Raw genomic sequence first — 18,817 nt, 5'->3', positions numbered from 1 at the left:
CATTTGGTACCACTGGGTGTATGCCTTGTATAACTTTGTTTACTTCCCTCAAATCCTGCACGAACCTCCATTTATCCTGCATTGGTTTCTTCACGGGCAAAATTGGTGTGTTGCATTGGCTGTTAGTTTCCACAATTATTTTCTGTTTCACCAAAGATTGAATCACTGGCTCTATGCCCGCATCGGCCTCGTGCCGCAATTTATATTGTCTCACGTTTGGGAGGGGCATTCCTGGTTGGACCGGTATTACCAGAGGTTTGGCATCGCGAATTCGCCCGACATCATTGTCGTGTTGGGGCCACAAATCAGCCGGAACCTCCTCCAAAAGGTCATCGGACTCGCCCGGGCTCTGAGACACCGTTCGTACAACGTGGGTGCCCTTTGGGGGCAGGTCTGTCTCTTCAAATTTTCCTTCTATGCTTTGCTCCTCAAGGGTGATCAAATACCCCTCGTCCTTGTCGAGCACCGTCACTGTCCAGTGGTCCACTTCATAAATGGTGCTGCACGGAATTTCTCGCAAGCGCCCCACCATCCAGCCTACACTTTCCGCCGGCCACCCTTTGGCGGTGGTGAGGGTAACATGGGCGTCCACCCCTGCGGGATACTGAGACAACGCCTGCTGCTCCGCAGTTAGGGTTACCTCGACGCCTATTCCCTCCCGTCCAACCCATATATTTGACAATAGTAGGTCCGAATTCTTACCTATTGACCCCTTTATCTTTTCTCGGTACTCGTCGTCGTCACCCCTGGCATCGTAGTAAGCCGTGCAATGGGGAGGGTTGTCCTTTACGTCTGTTGTAATTTGGTGTACGCGCAGCCAATCTCGCAACCCGTCGTTCCGGGAGCACACTGTGTCTAGGACGTGTGCCCAAGTGGCCAAAGCCCCCTTTTCCAGGCTCCACCAGTAGGCGGTGGGGCCGGGCCGAGACAATGCCATCATTAACAGATCGCGTTTGGATTCCGCGACATCTACAAAAACTCCCTGCTCCGTGCATGAAATTTGGCAGCCTAAACGGCAAAGTAGATCCCGTCCCAACAAGTTAGTCGGGGCGGTGGTAGTCATCAAAAAAGCGTGTCTAGCCTCTAGTGGGCCGCACACCACTCTTACCTCTTCTGAAATAGGGAGCGCTTGGGGCAAGCCTGAAACTCCCACTATCTGAACGTCCCTATCAGTGGGGCGCAAAGATGGTAGCTGCCCTTCGTTAATAGTACTGCGAGTCGCACCCATGTCGACGAGAAAGTCTACCTGTTGCCCATCCACGTCTAGTGTCAAGGTCGGCTCCTCGGTTGGTGTCATAGTCAAGAGGGGGCATTCTACGGGCGGCCCGCCGGCGTCCCGTCAATAGGCTACTTGATTTCTCGGTGGCGGGTATCCCTGGCGGGGCCCCCGGCAATCACGTTTCCAATGTCCCATCCGTCCGCAGCGGAAGCACGCCCCCTGTGGAGCGGTGGATGCGGGGTACCCATTGTTATTGCGCGAACCCTGTAGCGTCGGACGCCTCGCAGGCTGTTGGTTCCGCTGTCCCCATTGTGGCGGCCCATTCCCGTTTGCTCCGCTTGGGGCCCAATAACTTGGGGGAGGCCCATCGTTTTGGGGAGGGGGTCCCTGTGGATACCCGTTCTGGGGAGGGGGCGTTTGTACTGCCCAGGTCTGTGGAGGGGGTGTTTGCACGGCCCAGCTCTGCGGCTGTGGAGGGGGCCCCTGCATGTTCCAGTTTTGGGGAGGGGGCCCTTGTGGGTTCCAATTTTGGGGAGGGGGCCCTTGTGGGTTCCAATTTTGGGGAGGGGGCCCTTGTGTCCGCATGTCGACTCGTCCACTGTCGTTGTCGTCGGCGTCATTGTCGTTTTCGTCATCGCGGCCCCACTCTTCGTTGGGCTCTATCCTGGTGTTCCGATTCTGGGCCCGTCCTTGGCCTCGATTTCCCTTCTTATTTTGGTTGAGTTGGGCCCGTTTTTCCTGGACAAGCATTTGCAACATGTCGTCCTTAACATCGGCCTTCTTATCGTCGCCGTCGCCACATTGTTCGGCCGCTTCGACTAGTTGGTCGGTTGGGGTGTTTCTCCATCCTATCATAGCCGTTTGAATGCGCTTCCTAACTGCCGGTCTCATTCCTTCTACCAAAAAATTGTTCACTACAGCGCGAGGGAGATCTTGTGCCCGCACCTGGCCCAGTCCTCCCCACTTTAACACTGCTCTTTCTACCCTCTCTCTCCAATCGATGGCTGCTTCGCCATGTTTCTGTTTTAGGCCGTATATTTTATTCCAATCTGGCCCCGCGGCTGGCATCAGTGCGGTGTATACCCCGGTCAACAATAGGTCGACGAGGGCCTCCCAATCGGCGAGGGTCTGGGCCGCGGTTTGGGCCGGGGGTGGTGCTACATTTGGCCAGCGTGCGTGTATTTTGGCCTGGTCCCACACCCGCGCGGGCAATACAGCCTTCCCCATGTGGCAGACGTCCCGCCAATCTGCGCCTGTATTTTGTATCCACAAACGCATGAATTCCGGTATCTGACCGGGCTGTTCAGCCAGCAAGGTTCTCACCCGCTCCTGCATAGACGCCAAATCTGATTCTCTCCAGGCTATCCTGATGTTAATGGGTGCCCCCCTGTTCAGTCCTATGGTTTTTAAGGGACACATCCCGATTGTAGGCTGTGGGTTCTCCGATTCCGTGAACCCTTCCAATGAGGGGTACAGTACTCCTAGCCCTTCTGGAGGCGTGACCCCGCTGTCCGCCCCACTAACTTCTTGTCCTCTAAATGGATTGCCCGGGCTAAGGTGAACCTGAGGGGCAGCTGGTCTAGTTTTCTGGGGGTCTAACCCCTGGGGAAACAGGGGCGGGGGTGGGAGAGGTGGCGCCTGTGGCCCGGGGACAGGGCTCAGGGCTTGGGGGGGTAGAGGCATGGTGGCTACCTCCCCTGTCGCGGGGTCTTGGTCCGGATTTTGGACGAGCGGCATTAGCCGCTGATTTGCTTGCTTAACTACCTCCCTGATTGTTTTGTCCTGAACCTTGTCTGCTTGTTTCTTTTGGCCCTGAAGCTTCAGTACTTCCCCTGCCAAGCTAGCCTGTCTTGAGGCCGCCAGTCGCTTCATTCCTTCCTTCTCCCACCACCCATACACCTTCCAATAATCGGGTGGGAAGTGTTTCCTTTCCTTTTCTAGCTTATCCAAAGCTCCGTACAACACTTCCAATTTGTCAAGTGCGAACGATCCCTCCTCTGGCCAGGGATTACTTAAATCTTTAGTTAAAACAACCCAGTCCTTTCCTGGTCTTACCGCGGCAAAATGATGCCTCTTAAACATGAAAGATGCCGGGGTTCCCTTGAGGGGTTCCCCTTCTTTCATTAGCTTGCTTCCCATCTTATTGCTCTGGGCTGATCCTTCCTGGAAAGTTCTTGGTCACCGGCGCAGCTTTTATGGCTGTCCGACCTCACATTTCCCCCTCCTCCTTGTTAACTGTAACGTTATCCTTACTGAACGTTATCCTTACTGATATCCTGCGCAAATTCTACCCTTAGCATTACCCGTTACCCTCTTAACGTTATCCTGGTGAATTTAACAAAGGCTCGTCATTCTAAGGCTTGAAAATTAGCCTTTACTTACAATTTCTGTTCGGAGTGCAGGCAGTGCAGGTGACAAGGGAAACGGACTGTGCCCGTTCGAGGGAGGGAGGTACGAATTTGGAAAAATAGCCCTCTGATATAAAACAATGCTCACCTTAAAACAAATCAGCGTGCCGGCGCCGGCCTCAGGCAGCCCCCCTCCGGTCGTTCAGGGTTCACCTCGCTTGTCCCTGCTCTGTTGCATCCGAGTCACGGCACCAAAATTGTGGGTAACCACTCTTTGATCGTAACAGAAGTTCACCAACAGATGAGAATGACGAAACTTTATTAAATACCAATTAATACAGATCTGGAGGAGAGTGAGACGTCTACAGCACGAACCACCGTCATGCCACGTCTGCCTTCCTGGGGATACATTGATTCACAGTCCATTTATATAGGGACACGCTTTATCAGAAAATCTCCGAGAGAACAAAGAAAACTGGCGAAAGTTCCTCCCACCGTCATCCCCAGTGCGCCGAGCCCCCACCTTCATCTTGGGGGAGTGAAGCACGCACCGTCAGGATCCGGACCAGATGTGGTTTCAAGACTCCGAGGTGACAGAAAATATAACTCACCGAAAGGGGGATTGCATTCTTGGTTCCGATAAGACCATAAAGTAAATGAGGGCGTTCTGATGAGTTCCAGGTGTTAAATGTACCTTCAGTTCACATTTCTCATTTAAACATAAATTCAAAGCATATTTATTGTAACACAAGCGTCACTGTGATTATACGAAATATAGTTAATGTTTTGGCAGTTTATCAAAGGTTTTATGTCTACGATTCAAGCATCCTACGTAAAGTTACACATTCCACGCGCATATTATCCATTTTCCTGCCCGCGGCTTGAGGCGCCGTCTGGGAGAAGAGAGAAGGTTTATGACTTAGGCTTATCTAGCCGTCAAGGGGCACACGTATACAACGAGGCCATTCGTTCAGCACGGATGAAGCGAGTATTTTCTCATTTTAAACTAAAGCGAAGCGGCAACCTTTTATTAACTTTATGAAATAGCATTTTTAAACAGCATTTATAACATAACATATTAGTCAAACGACATCCATAACAGAGCATTAAGCAGTAACAGATCTGCGACCTGACATGCGTACCTCTAGGGCCTAGGCCATCCTGTCAGTCCACTAAACTGACATATCGATCTTATTCTTCTGGGGTTTGCATGGGTCTTGCAATATTTTAAAGATTTGGTGACTGTTGTTTTTCTTTCCCTGTAACGCTGTTAAATATTCATCACTTTCATAATAATTCCAGTAATGGCATCCAATCAATTCAATTGCATTTTGTTCACCTGCATGTTGTGGACAGGTTATTCACGAACAGCTGCAACACCAGCAGTGGACACTGATGGAGATTATGACTTCCGACCGTTTAGGCCAAGGCACAGTCATGAATAGGTCGAGGATTCTAAGCAATGTGTTGGATGCAGTGGCTGAGTCTCGGTGTGGGGAACACCACCAGAAGCAGGACACCTTACAAAGCTTCGAGCACAAGGGCCGACATCTTGTGGCTCAGGCAAATCAGAGTAGGTTTTTAGTTATTTTTTTTACTCCGCCACCAAATGTGGATGGAGGTTATGTTTTCACCCCTGTCTGTCTTTTTTTTTTTTTTTTTTTTTGTATACTGAATCGAGGCTCGTGAAAGAGCTAACATTTATTTCACAAACAAATCAACCAGACAAACAAAATATACAAAAAGAGGGAGCGGAAGACAAGATGGGGAGAGAAGGGGAAGCACACAACCACAACATTTGAGAGCAGGGAGAAGTGTGGGAGGGAGAGGGCTTGGGGGCAGGAGGCGTGGGAAGGGGAGGGGGGTTGGGGGGAAGAGGTATAAAACACAAGGGGACCGAAATTAGCGAGGGTAGAAAAGATCAAGGTTTTGGATGGGGGAGGATAAGAGATGGTGGTGAACAGCTGTTTTAAAGACCTGGAGGGTGGAGTGGGATTGAAGAGAGTGAGGGAGTTTGTTCCAGAGGTGGGAGAAAAGAGGAATGAAGGAGTGAAGGTGAGCAGAGAGTCTTGATTTTGGCAGTTTAACCATAAGAGGGTTGCAGGCAGATCTTGTGCGACCTGTAGGAATATTTGGGGGACAGAGCCCAGAGAGAGCTGGGGGGGCAAGGCCAGAGAGGAGTCGGTAGAAGACGGAAAGATCACCAACCTGCCTGCGGTGAGTGAGTGAGAGGCCCTTGGAGTTAGCTTCATCGCGGGAGATTCCATTGATTCGAAACGCTTTGGTTTCAACAGCGTGAAGACGAGCTAGGTGTGAGGCAGGAGCACCAGGCCAGAGGGGAGAGCAGTATTCCATAGAGCTGCGGATGAAAACCTTGTATGTGGTGAGGAGCTCAGGTGTGCCAAGGAAGGACTTCGCACGACGGAGGATGCCCAGTCTGTTTGTTTGTTTGAAACGGATATCTCAAAAAATTGTGGATGGATTTGGTCTTAATTTGGTAAAGAGGTTGGGTGTGTAAGGACCAAAGATTTTTGATTTTGGTGAAGATCCGAATCCTGATCAGGATCAGTGAATTTTTTAAGTGATTCTTCACTATTGAGAGATACTATTCACTATTCTCAAAACATTACGGACAGATTCGGATGAAGCTTGGTGGACAGGTTGGGTGTGTGACAAGGACTAATCGATTCGATTTTGGTGAAGATCTGATACGAGAATTTTTTTTTAATTCTGAGTGATTCTTCACCATTTAATGATAGGGCCAACAATGATAGCATATGATATTGCAAAAAGTAGTGGATGGATTATGACTAAACTAAGTGGATGAGTTGGTAAGGTGACAAGAACAAACCGAATACATTTTGGTTCAGGTCTGGATCCAGATCTGGCCTATCATTGTCATTCAAAACGTCAACTGTTCATCCTTGTGGAAGTATGCTCTCTACTGAGTGCCGTTCGAGTTACCTCCGCCGCCAAATGTGGATGGAGGTTATGTTTTCACCCCTGTCTGTCTGTCTGTCTGTCTGTCTGTTTGTGAACAAGATATCTAAAAAAAGTTGTGAATGGATTCGGACAAAATTTTGCAGAGAGGTGGCGTATGTGACAAGGACGAAATGATTAGATTTTGGTGAAGATCTGGATTCGGATCCGGCTCGAAGAATTTTAAAGTGATTCTTCACCACTGGAAGATAGGGCCAAAAACGATACATAGCAGGATATCTCAAAAACTTATGGACGGATTTGGATGAAACCTGCTGGACCGATTGGGTGTGTGACAATGACTAATCGTTTCGATTTTGGTGAAGATCTGAATATGGATTCGGAAATGAGAATTATTTAATTTTTAAAAGTGATTCTTTGCCATTGAGTGATAGGACTAAAACCAACATAGAGCAGGATATCTGAAAACGTTCTGGACGGATTTGGACGAAACTTGGTGGACAGGTTGTGTGTGACAAGGAAGAATTGATTCAATTTTGGTGAAGTTCCGGATCCGGCTAGTATAATTTTTTAAGTGATTCTTCACTATTGAGTGATAGGGACAAAAACGATACAAAGCAGGATATCTCAAAAAGTTGTGGACGGATGATTTTGATTAAATGTGATTCTGTATTGTGATTTTATAGTCTACTCTGTGATACAAAACGTAAACTGTTCACCTGGCGGAGGTATGCTCTCTTCTGAATGCTGTTCTAGTCGTCTTTTTATTCTTCCTATTGAATGATCAAATACATCTGGTTCTGTGTTTTGCTGTCACTTTTTCTGCTTTTTTTTATTTTTCAACAAATAATTCTACAAAGACAGTGAAAACTCTTCCAATTTTGTGATATCAATGACAGGAGTTTATGATTTTTTTGAACCAGATTGCTGTTGGCACAAACAGCTGAAATTTAGATTATCAAACTTATTAAAACTTTATGCTCATGCATTGCATTGTTTACATTGTTGAAGTGCATTATATATTTTTTCATCATCACTCGGTGGTAACGGATTTGCAGATATTTGCTGTTCCTTATTACAGGCTGGCACGAAGCAATGCAAGGAATTTTTGCAAACCAAAAGGCAGAGCGAGAGAGGCACCGGATGAGGTTTTGGAAAGCCTATCCTCAGGCTTGGCCAAATGCTGAGCGGAGCTACATATCTTTTAAAGATCCCAGTGAAGAAGTCCAAGTAAGTCTGTGCTATGCTGATACAGAACCCAGCATAGTGAATCGGAGTGAGAGGATCTGGTCGAGCATTGATCAAATTTCGTCTCAAACCATTTTGATTTTTGATTCTTCCTCAAACTCGGCTCTATGTACGGACTTACGCGATTCAATTATCATTTTGTTGAATATTTTAGCTGTCATGGGTGTTACAATTATACCTCTGTAATTTTTTGGTAGACTCAAATGGCTTTTTTAGGAACAGGTATTATTTGCACTTTTTGTCCAGATACTTGGCTTTATCTCTACTAGGGCATGCCCGTACTATATATAAGCTAGGACGTGCCCGTACGTGGGTGCCCGTTCCTTGCCAAAAAAAAAAAAAAAAAAATTTGTGTAGGGGTGTGTGTGTGTAAACATCCTAGGGCGTGCCCGTACGTGGGTGCAAAAAAACATGCATGCAAACAACAACAACAAAAAAAAACTTTGAAACCACGTGGCAGTAACGACCACAGAACCCCCCCCCCCCCCCCCTCTATTTACATGAATGGTTTGGTCCATTCGCAACGACCACAGAACCCCCCCCTCTATTTACATGCAATGGTTTGGTCCATTCGCAACGCCAAAGCGAACGGCGAACGGCTAAATCGCCATAGCTCGGTAAGTACTTGTCCGATTAATTTCAAACCTTGAAAAGGCACATCCTCGGGTCCCCAGCAATATACCTGGCAAGTTTAAAGTATATCGGACCCGTGGTTGTCGAGAAACAGCGGTCACAGACAAACATACAAACACACATACACACATACACACATACACACAGAGATTAATGGAATTATAGATAGATGAATGAGGATATTATTGGAAATTTTAAGTAAATGATTATCTAAAATTCTACTTTTCCAGACTTTTACTGGTATGTATTTTTCATTTCTGGTATTTTCCAGACTTTTCCAGACTTCTTCTATCTGAGCCAACTGCTTTGGTGTTAGCTTGCTTGATTGATGAGTTAAGTTGATCCTTTGTGAAGTTTGAATAGGTAGGTGATACCTCTGGAGTAATCCGTTGAATTTCTTGATCTTCAATGATTGGAGGATGACCGAGTAACTTGCAAAAAATATCTTAAAGATGTTTATTTCTCTCATCTGACATTCTATTAAAACATTTTAAATGAATCTTTGTACATGAAATCAACATTGGGTAATGGGTAACATGAAAAATGTAACGATTTTTTTGATTTGACCCCCGATTTATTCCCAGGGTGGAGACTTGGGGTCACAGGGATCGACAGCAAGATCTAGTAAAATTTCAACAATTTATTTTCGTGGATTTCTGGTAAACGGATCGTTCTGCATTAGCATAGCCCATTTTAGCGTTCGTATCTCCAGTAATGATTTCAGCAGGATGCTCATTTATACGTCATAGTACATTTAAAAATCCAACTTTTAATTAATTTCACCATACATATTCATCTTGTGTGTGCTTGCATGTGCATGTGCGTGTATGATGACCCTCAATGCCATTGTTACCTGCAGCAATACCATTTAAGTCTGGTGGGACTGAGAAAGGAAGATGATATGTTCTGTCGAGAGCTAGATGAAGATGAGGCTGTTTCCATCCGTACCTTGTACAAGGTAATAAGGAAGGAATATTTCGTTTTGGTGGAAAATTATACAAAATGTGTTGCTGTGTTTGACTTGGTCCGTTGTTTCTGAATGTCTGTAGCGTGTGAGTGCAGAACTCCAAAGATCTCTCGCCTCACTCTTGGAGACCGTGCTCCTGCAAGCTGGGGCGGCAGAGTTGGAGGGCTGGCAGAAACGGCTGCACATCGCCCTCAAGGGAGCAGCGTTGCAGGAAGAGGAGGTGTTTCACAAGAGACAGAAAATCAGACAAAAACATCTGCAGAAGTTTCAACAGGTTGTTGCTCATTTCTGTCACAGTTTTTTCATCAGAGTTGGGAATATTTTTGTATGTTCTCCATACTGTCTTTGCTTACAGGAATGTGGAACTTTTTTGTGAACCAGTTAATAACTGTTGTTGTCTTGTCAATGTCAGTGTTTATGGGACATTATTGAACATCAGAGAGTCTACAAATAATATTTCAAGAGTTTTGCACTCGTAAAGCGTATCATGGAAAAATATTAAACCCATTGGCATGTATTAGTCAAGAGTGATGGCATTTTATATTGTTGGAACCACGGAGGCGATCCCGGCTGGACGTTTCAACGCAACAGTAACAGCCAGCTGTGTCGGCCATCCGGGGTTGGATTATGGGCCTTTCCACTCTGAAACCGTACCGGTTGGACTGTAGAATCAGCCAAGTCTTGTGCTAATTGGTGCCGCATGTCTCGTCTCTAATCAATGGCCAAGCGAAGCCGAGAGACGTGCGGCATGGTTTTGATAGACGTTGCTAATTTCCGTAGCCAATCAACCTTAAACAGACTTTCCTGATTACAAAAGTGAGCACGACAACCCAAATTCACCCTGAGACCAGGTATATTTTATCGAATGAGTAATGGTCGCATGGGGGAAGGAATACAGGAAGCAAATACAATAAATGGCAATGAAATCCCTTTCCCCTTACCGAGCCATACGCAACCACGAATAAACGGTATTCCTTAATTATTATCTACTAGAGAAATACACATGCTACGCATGGGTGGGAGGCCAGAAGCAAACGGGCAATGCAGATACGGTGAATGCTAAAGCATGAAACCAATAAATTACACATTCCTGTAGCACCTTCAGTCGCACGTCAGAAATGGACAGCAAGTTCGTGGACTTCCATGAAAAACGTACCCGTTCGCAAACAAACGGGTATAGTCTAGTAGGAAGACTAGGTCCCTCTGCACCCCCCGGAGATATACTTCTAATCAGTGTTTCTAGATTGGAAAAAATGTGTAGAAAATGACTAGCTATGGCCCCAAGCTGAAAAAATGTCCCACATACCATTTTTATGCAAATTACTGCTGCAAATTTTATGCAAAATTATGCAAATTTTATGCAAATTTTTGATGAGGAGTAGAGTTGAGGGGTCTTTGAGGGCTTCATCGAGGTGCTCTCGGTTGCAAGACTGGGTCATTCTGAGAAGCACAGCAGGGTCAGAGATCATGATGTTCTCCTCCTCAGTGAATCTCTCCATCAACAGCCTCTCCATTGCCTCACACACTGTTTTGAGGCAAAAGAGGGACTTTGCGTAGGCCTTTCCACTGAGAACACCTTTGAGAGATCCACTTGTTACTAGTTGTGCCTCAAAGAGAATCTCTGCATATCCAGAACCACGCATCTTGTGTCCAGTGAGCATCCCGATGTAGTTCATGGATGTGTGGAAGGGTCCAATCGTTACTACATGACTAGCAAATTCATTTGGCCAGCGCCAGATGATGGGAAGGGCTTTCATGCAGACACCCAGATCAAATGTATTCAGGACCCATCTCTGACCCACCTCAGCAGTTGCTGCCTCGGAACGCTTCAGTAGCTCACGAACAACTGCGTTGTCTGTGATCGGTTGGTGGATAGGCGTGCAGTAGTCGACTGTTGATTTGCTGGGTGGGGGAGAACCAGTTGCAGAGGTGAAACCCCCTAGCCCAGGCACAGGCTGCAGGCCATTGCCATGCCATGCAGGCACCAGGCACAGACCGATCACAGACAACGCAGTTGTTCGTGAGCTACTGAAGCGTTCCGAGGCAGCAACTGCTGAGGTGGGTCAGAGATGGGTCCTGAATACATTTGATCTGGGTGTCTGCATGAAAGCCCTTCCCATCATCTGGCGCTGGCCAAATGAATTTGCTAGTCATGTAGTAACGATTGGACCCTTCCACACATCCATGAACTACATCGGGATGCTCACTGGACACAAGATGCGTGGTTCTGGATATGCAGAGATTCTCTTTGAGGCACAACTAGTAACAAGTGGATCTCTCAAAGGTGTTCTCAGTGGAAAGGCCTACGCAAAGTCCCTCTTTTGCCTCAAAACAGTGTGTGAGGCAATGGAGAGGCTGTTGATGGAGAGATTCACTGAGGAGGAGAACATCATGATCTCTGACCCTGCTGTGCTTCTCAGAATGACCCAGTCTTGCAACCGAGAGCACCTCGATGAAGCCCTCAAAGACCCCTCAACTCTACTCCTCATCAAAAATTTGCATAAAATTTGCATAATTTTGCATAAAATTTGCAGCAGTAATTTGCATAAAAATGGTATGTGGGACATTTTTTCAGCTTGGGGCCATAGCTAGTCATTTTCTACACATTTTTTCCAATCTAGAAACACTGATTAGAAGTATATCTCCGGGGGGTGCAGGGGGACCTAGTCTTCCTACTAGACTAGTAAGTTCACGTATAGAAACGTCGATCGTGGGACCGTGGCGAATCTGCACATGGCGATGGTAAAATATCAGAAATTGAAGGCTTTTTTATTTTAAACGATTCATATAAACATCCGTTGAATCATATTACACGCAAATCATCAAAATCTAAACAGTATCTTTAGAATTTCAACAAAAGCCACATCACTGTTCATATCGGTAAATATTATTCCATCGTGTTTCAAATTGTGATCGATACACTATGATTGTGATGATCGTGAATCGTGATCGATAATCGTGTTCACAATTGCTATGACGTATGTACTCCCGATACGTGTACCAAATTCCCGATACGTGTAACTGTACCAAATCAACAGTTAAAAGGATTTTGAGCCGATAGGTGCTACGGCCTTGGCAAGATCGATGGAAACAGCGATCTGTTAGATCTGATCCTCCTTCATGCCGAAGTGCAGATCCTCCTTCATGCCACATCCGATCGGTGCAGCTGTGCAGCGATCGGTGCAGTCGTTTGTGCGGCACACGGTGCAGCCGATCGGTGCAAACGTGGACTCCCACACTGCCACATCCTGCTGATACTTGCTCCCGCATGACGTTATTTTCCTGGGTGCCGCACAAACGGCTGCACCGATCGAGATTTAACGGATGTTTATATAAATCGTTTAAAAGAAAAAAAAGCCTTCAATTTCCGATATTTAGCCTTTTCATTTGGGCCTCCCAATTGAAGCCCCGCCCATAGGGCGGGTACGTTGCTCGACGTAAGAAGACGTCACAATGAACGTCATCCAAACGCGAATGTTATGCGGGAGTCCAAACCTGAGAATGCTGGAGACTAAAGCTGAAATTGGGAAAACTAAATAGCCTATTTTACTCCTGGGGATCCCAGGATTACCCACCCAAAATATCTTTGCGATCGGTTCAGCAGTTTTTACGGTACCTTCGAACGGATAGACAGACATTTGGTGAATTATCGTGAGATATTCTTAACCTGGGCCCACATTCACACCACGGTAAAGACAGAAGGAATCCATGAGACAGAAATACCAGGTACTCCCGGCAGATTCCCGCAGGAAAATCCATGCACCGGCCCGGCTTGCTCGGCAGGAGAATGAGAGGGAGATAAGTCCATTGGATAAGAGGAGAGTGTGTGGCTCTAGCACGGGTGTGGCATGGCTCTGGCTGGATAGGAGCAGTGAAGCACAGCTTTTCCTCGCTTCCGCTTGGAACACCCAAACTGGAAACTTTGATGTCTACTGAAATGCAGATGGGAAAGTTAGCTTTACATCCTCACACAAGGGATGGCATGCTCTGAGATGCAGAGCTCCATGTCGACATCGCTTCAAGACAGCTCATTCAATCTCACAGGAGAACAAATCAAAGACCAGACAACATTTTGTTAATTTTCTTCCTGCTATTTCTCATCCCTCAGCCAATGACACACAGCCTTCCCATGGAAGTCTGCCATCCAAGTACATACCCAATCATCAAAATATCAGTGTACTGTACTCTTGTTTAGGCAACAGGTTGTTTTATTCTTTGTTTTCCTTTGTCGGGAATCGGCAAAATTATTTCGAAATGTTTTATCCTTGCACACTTGGCTGCTGTTTTTCTTTATTCAGGGATGGCTGGATAAACAACAGCTGCTTGCAGTGTCCTTGCAGCAGTTTGTGCTCCAGGAAGGCAGGCGGGCTGTTGTGTTACTTGAGCATCTCTCTGTCCTACCTGAAAGGTAAGCAGTGACCCGTCATGGCATCGACCGAGTCTTAAGAAAGCAGATCTGTTGCTGCACGACTCTATTGCATTGCAATTAATTCAGCCTTACATTTTAAACAGGCCTCCTCTAAAGGGGATTTACAAAATGTCTAACCTGTGTGCCCTACATGGAACATTGACATTTTGCTCCGGAAATCTTTTTCCATTTTTAGCACAGCGAGCCATCTTCGAGTGGAACATAGTCTGGGCTTACTGGCCTGGGTCTCAAATCTGTGCCTGGCTTGCCTAATGGCACAAGTCAGAATGGCTCAACAATTGTTTGGTGCTGCAGAGCTTCCTGGAAGGTCATTGAGGAACTGGAAAGGATCCACTGAAATTCAAGAATCTTGCTTGGAACCAAAATCAGCCAACACAGCGATCAGTCATCCAGGTTGTAAGCAGGTATGTGCGCAGGTCATTTTACCACAAATATTTGTTCCCTATTATCTTCTTTTTTTTCTTTTTGTATACAAAGTCGAGGCCTGGGGAAGAGCGAGAACATAGAACAGAACTAAAGGAAGTAGGAAGAAAGTGGTGAAACATACCAACAGGAGGGCTGAGGGACAGAATAGAGGGCGACTTGGACAATTAAGGGATGTGGGGAAGATTGAGGGGAAGGAGAGTATGCACGGAGTGGACAAGATGGATACAGAAGGAAATTCTCAGGAAGGAAAAACTGGAAACTTTGAAAGAGGTTGGCTTGGGAGAGTGTTAACGGGTATAAAGAAGATCATGGTTTTTGGTGGGGGTGATCCGAGATGGTGATGAATAGCCGTCTTGAAGAGATCTGCAAGAAAAATGAGGTTGAAGCGCATTTGGAAGTTGGTTCCACGGGTGGGTAAAAAGAGAAACAAGTGAGTGGAGCTGGGGAGCTGTGATTCTGGATTTAGGTACCATAGCTTCACTAGAGGGTTGATGATGGTGGATGGTGGGGGCCCTGTAGAAACCTGAGGTGGACAAAGTTTGGAAAAAGCAGAGGGTGCAAGACCAGAAAGGAGGTGGTAGAAGGCAGAGAGACCACCGACCTGTCAGTGTTGGTGAAGTGATAGGCCCATAGGTTCAGCTTCATCGCGGGACATTCCAACAATCTTGAAGGTCTTGGTTTCCATGGCGTGGAGCTGAGAAAAGTTTGAGGTAGGGGAGCTAACGGAGAGGGGAGCGCAGTACTCCATCAAGCTGCCTTGTATCTTATGCTATAACCCCACGTATGTGACTTGTTTTTCTTTGTACATAAAAGTATTTTTGTTATTGTGCTGTTACCTCTGTTGTAGTGAAGTTATTATTCCGTCAGGACTATTCTGCAACCGCTTTACCTCCACACCTCCCCTCCTCCTCTCCCTTCCACATTTTTTTTACTAAAACAGGTGAAGAAGCAGATGCCATTGGTCTGGCACATTGAAGAGATTGAGGATTTTATCAACAAGCAATTTACTGAAGGAGTGAGAATTGCACAAGCGGAGCTGAGGTGCTGGCGATCCACTGTGGCGAGCCATCTACTCCTTGCTAGTTTTGCGGAATGTTCTGCTGTTTGGAATTGTGACCAAATCTTTCGAAGTTTACAGGTGCGAAAGATTTTCATGTGTACGGGCTTTCCCGCTCGTTTTGCAAACTAGGATGTTGTGTTATTTTAGTGAATTTGGCTCCTAACTGTGAACGTGTGGCAAGATTGGTTCATGGATGAGAGGATTCAGTATGAGATGGGATGTGAAGGAAGCATTGCATGGTGGGAGGAAGTTTGTTACTGAAGTTCTCGAGGAACTTTTTAAATTCACACTTATCTTCGACCTGTCAGGGAGATTTACACAATTCATGTGGACGACGCAGACATTAGTAGACATCAGTGGAATTCACCATGAATTACAAGGATATTGGTAGACAATATTGGATTTGAACTGGGATTATGAGGATCTTCAACGCAGGAGCTTGTGCAATGGTTGCCAACCCATGGTTGTTTGTCCATGCTCTATCCTGTTATAAATGCTGAGCATCAAGCAAGGAAGTACCATTTTAAAAGTTTTTGGTTTGACTCTGCCGGGGTAGGGGTAGAACTGCAGACCGCCCAAACTCGCAGCGGACACTCTAACCAGTAGACCCCCGAGTCTGGACTCCTTTCCAGGGGTTACTGACATCATGACCAAGGGTTCAGTTGGGAACACTAACAGTCCAATGCACGAACAGGATTCCGACACATGTAGAAGATTGTATTTGTGTGGAGCGCTTTTGCCATGCTTGATGTACTGCACTGTGCAGAAGGCCGTAGCCAAGACCTTGGAGTGTGATGATAGCTCCATCTGCTGTCAGAGTGTCCTTGGAGTCTTGTGGAGATTTGGACAGCAAGTGAAGAATGTGCTCCAATTGCAGGACCAATGGAAACCATGGTGGTCAAATCATGAAGGTCTTGTATGTTTAACTTGACCTCGTTCCTTTCTCCTCCTGTTTTCCATTTAAAGTCGTTTTCATAGATTCCAAAACACGATACTGGGCTTTTATTAACTTTGTTGCATTGTGTGAAAGATGCGAAGGAGGAAGGTGGAGGTATGCTTACACAAAAGGATCCATGCAAATCATCTCCTGATGCTTTGACCAAGGATTATGTGCAGGACAAACGTGATTATGCTTCAGCTAGTCGTCTCAGGTTAGTCTTGCGGTCGTTATCCCCATGCTTTTTGAAAATTGTAATCAGCTCCGTCTGTCTGTCTGTCTGTCCGTCCGTCATGCTATCCTCTCCGAAACGGTTTGGGCAGAAATTCACCAAACTTGGTAGTTATGATCATCACGTGGCACGAAGGTGCAAGAGCACCTTTGGAATCTCCTGCGATGAAGCTAACTCCGAGGGCCTTTCGCTCACTCACCGCCGGCAGGTTGGTGGTCTTTCTGTCTTCTACCGACTCCTCTCCGGCCTTGCTCCCCCAGCTCTCTCTGTGCTCTGTCCCCCAAATATTCCTACAGATCGCACAAGATCTGCCAGCAACCCTCTTATGGTTAAACTGCCAAAATCTAGGCTCTCTGCTCACCTTCACTCTTTCATTCCCCTTTTCTCCCGCCTCTGGAACAAACTCCTGCACTCCCTTCAATCCCACTCCTCCCTCCAGGTCTTTAAAACATCTGTTCACCACCATCTCTTATCTTCCCCCATCCAAAACTTGATCTTTTCTACCCCTGCGAATTTTTACCCCAGATACACTCTTTTGAAATTCCAACTTCTTTCCTGGAAGTCCTTGCAGTGTCCATATGTTTTATACCTCTCCCACCTCCCCCCGAGCCCTCTCCCTCCCACAGTTCTCTCGTTGTCCCTGCTCGCAAATGTTGTGTTTGTGTCCTTCCCCCTCTCATCCCAACTTGTCTACCGCTCCCCTTATTTTGTGTTTTATGTGTCGGTTTGACTTTTTTGTGTGATTAATGTTAGCTCTTTCACGAGCCTCGATCATGTATACAAAAAAAAAGAAGAAAAAAAAAAGAGCAGTGTCATGTTTGGCCCCACCCCCTGGAGCGAGGGCAAACGGTCAAATACTAAGAAATGCAATTACGGGCACATTTCTAAACTAAACTTTGTGTACGCAATCAACATTGGGGGACATGAAATATGTATGTGATGATTTTTTTGTTGACTCCCAGTTCATCCCCAAGTGGGTCGGGTCAGTCGCAGAGATCAAAAGGGGGAAAATTTTTAATGGGGAAAACATGTAACTCAAAATTTGATGTTTGGTCATTGCTGCTGGGAAATTTTGCCATCTTTAAACTTCGTTTGAGGTGAGAAGTGTGGGGATTTGTGATGGTGCGCTGTCGACTTTGCTCTAGTTTGATTTTGTGATCGGCGTTATAATTTTCATTAGAAAATATGCATTTTCTGGTATTGTATGTAGCGTTAGCCTTGAAAGTTATCCTCTCGTCATTTATTTGGAAAATAAGTAGAAATGAAACGGCTTGAAGTGAGATTGTTTGCAGCGTACTTGGTTACTTGAAAAGTGAACTTAAAAGCAAATTGTTCATTCCGCAGGTGTCGACGAGACAATATCCAGGCATGGAATAACATTGGCATCGACTTCAGCTGTGCTGGATTTCAGCATAATCATACAGGTGCATCTGAGATGTGCTGTTCATGCCAGCATTTGCCATCTACTCAAAGGAAACACCTGCAGGTGGTGGCACGTTCTCTCTCTCTCTCTCTCTCTCTCTCTCTCTCTCTGCCTCTCTCTCTCTCTGTCTCTCCCGCGCTCTCTCTCTCTCTCTCTCTCTCTCTCTCTCTCTCTCTCTCTGTCTCTCTGTCTCTCTGTCTCTCTGTCTCTCTCTCTCTCTCTCTCTCTCTCTGTCTCTGTCTCTCCCGCACTCTCTCTCTCTGTCTCTCCCGCACTCTCTCTCTCTCTCTCTCTCTCTCTCTCTCTCTCTCTCTCTCTGTGTCTCTCTGTCTCTCTGTCTCTCTGTCTCTCTCTCTCTGTCTCTCTCTCTCTCTCTGTCTCTCTGTCTCTCTGTCTCTCTGTCTCTCTCTCTCTCTCTCTCTCTGTCTCTGTCTCTCCCGCACTCTCTCTCTCTGTCTCTCCCGCACTCTCTCTCTCTCTCTCTCTCTCTCTCTCTCTCTCTCTCTCTCTCTCTCTCTCTCTCTCTCTCTCTCTCTCTCTCTGTCTCTCTGTCTCTCGTCTGTTCTGGGTGGTTTTCCATTGCCTTTCCAGCAGTAGTTTGGGCAAGAATTTGTAATTTGTTTGTGGTGTCGGCTGTATCTCGCCTATTCTTCATGAAGGACACAATGGGATCTTTAACGTCGACCAACTAATGCCACCAGATGGGATGCCCAGTTTAACGTCCATCCGAGGGACGGCCAAGGGAGATAGGGCCAAAAACGATATCCAGCTCGATGTCTCAAAAAGTAATGGTTGGATTTGGATGAAACTTGGTGGACAGGTTGGGTGTATGACAAGAAGTTTGCAAATCCGGCCTATCAGTTGGATACAAAACATACTGTTCAGCCTGGCGGAGGTTTGTGCTATACCGAGTGCTGCTCCAGGTAGTTTTGCCTAAGTGTTCTCAAAACGTCGG

At 46.4% G+C, this 18,817-nt stretch overlaps 1 protein-coding gene across 5 annotated transcripts in view; it reads left to right on the top strand.

The window, feature by feature from the left end:
• EVC (EvC ciliary complex subunit 1) overlaps nucleotides 1–18,817 on the top strand; it is a 71,224-nt gene that overhangs the window by 51,371 nt on the left and 1,036 nt on the right. For 2 of the 5 annotated variants that reach the window (XM_068106853.2, XM_068106856.2), the window contains 10 exons: nucleotides 4,924–5,140; nucleotides 7,589–7,737; nucleotides 9,248–9,346; nucleotides 9,438–9,629; nucleotides 13,654–13,763; nucleotides 13,960–14,188; nucleotides 15,151–15,348; nucleotides 16,037–16,181; nucleotides 16,301–16,421; nucleotides 17,784–17,925. In XM_068106853.2, the coding sequence (XP_067962954.2) occupies nucleotides 4,924–5,140; nucleotides 7,589–7,737; nucleotides 9,248–9,346; nucleotides 9,438–9,629; nucleotides 13,654–13,763; nucleotides 13,960–14,188; nucleotides 15,151–15,348; nucleotides 16,037–16,181; nucleotides 16,301–16,421; nucleotides 17,784–17,925 (1,602 nt within the window). The remainder of the gene's footprint in view (nucleotides 1–4,923; nucleotides 5,141–7,588; nucleotides 7,738–9,247; nucleotides 9,347–9,437; nucleotides 9,630–13,653; nucleotides 13,764–13,959; nucleotides 14,189–15,150; nucleotides 15,349–16,036; nucleotides 16,182–16,300; nucleotides 16,422–17,783; nucleotides 17,926–18,817) is intronic. The other 3 variants (XM_068106855.2, XM_068106854.2, XR_010983258.2) reach the window with 3 other exon arrangements.

Source organism: Myxine glutinosa, chromosome 2 (assembly GCF_964187855.1).
Source record: "Myxine glutinosa chromosome 2, kmMyxGlut1.1, whole genome shotgun sequence".
Taxonomy (NCBI): domain Eukaryota; kingdom Metazoa; phylum Chordata; class Myxini; order Myxiniformes; family Myxinidae; genus Myxine; species Myxine glutinosa.
The sequence above is the reverse complement of the archived record's forward strand: the minus strand, read 5'-3'. Positions and strand labels throughout refer to the sequence as shown.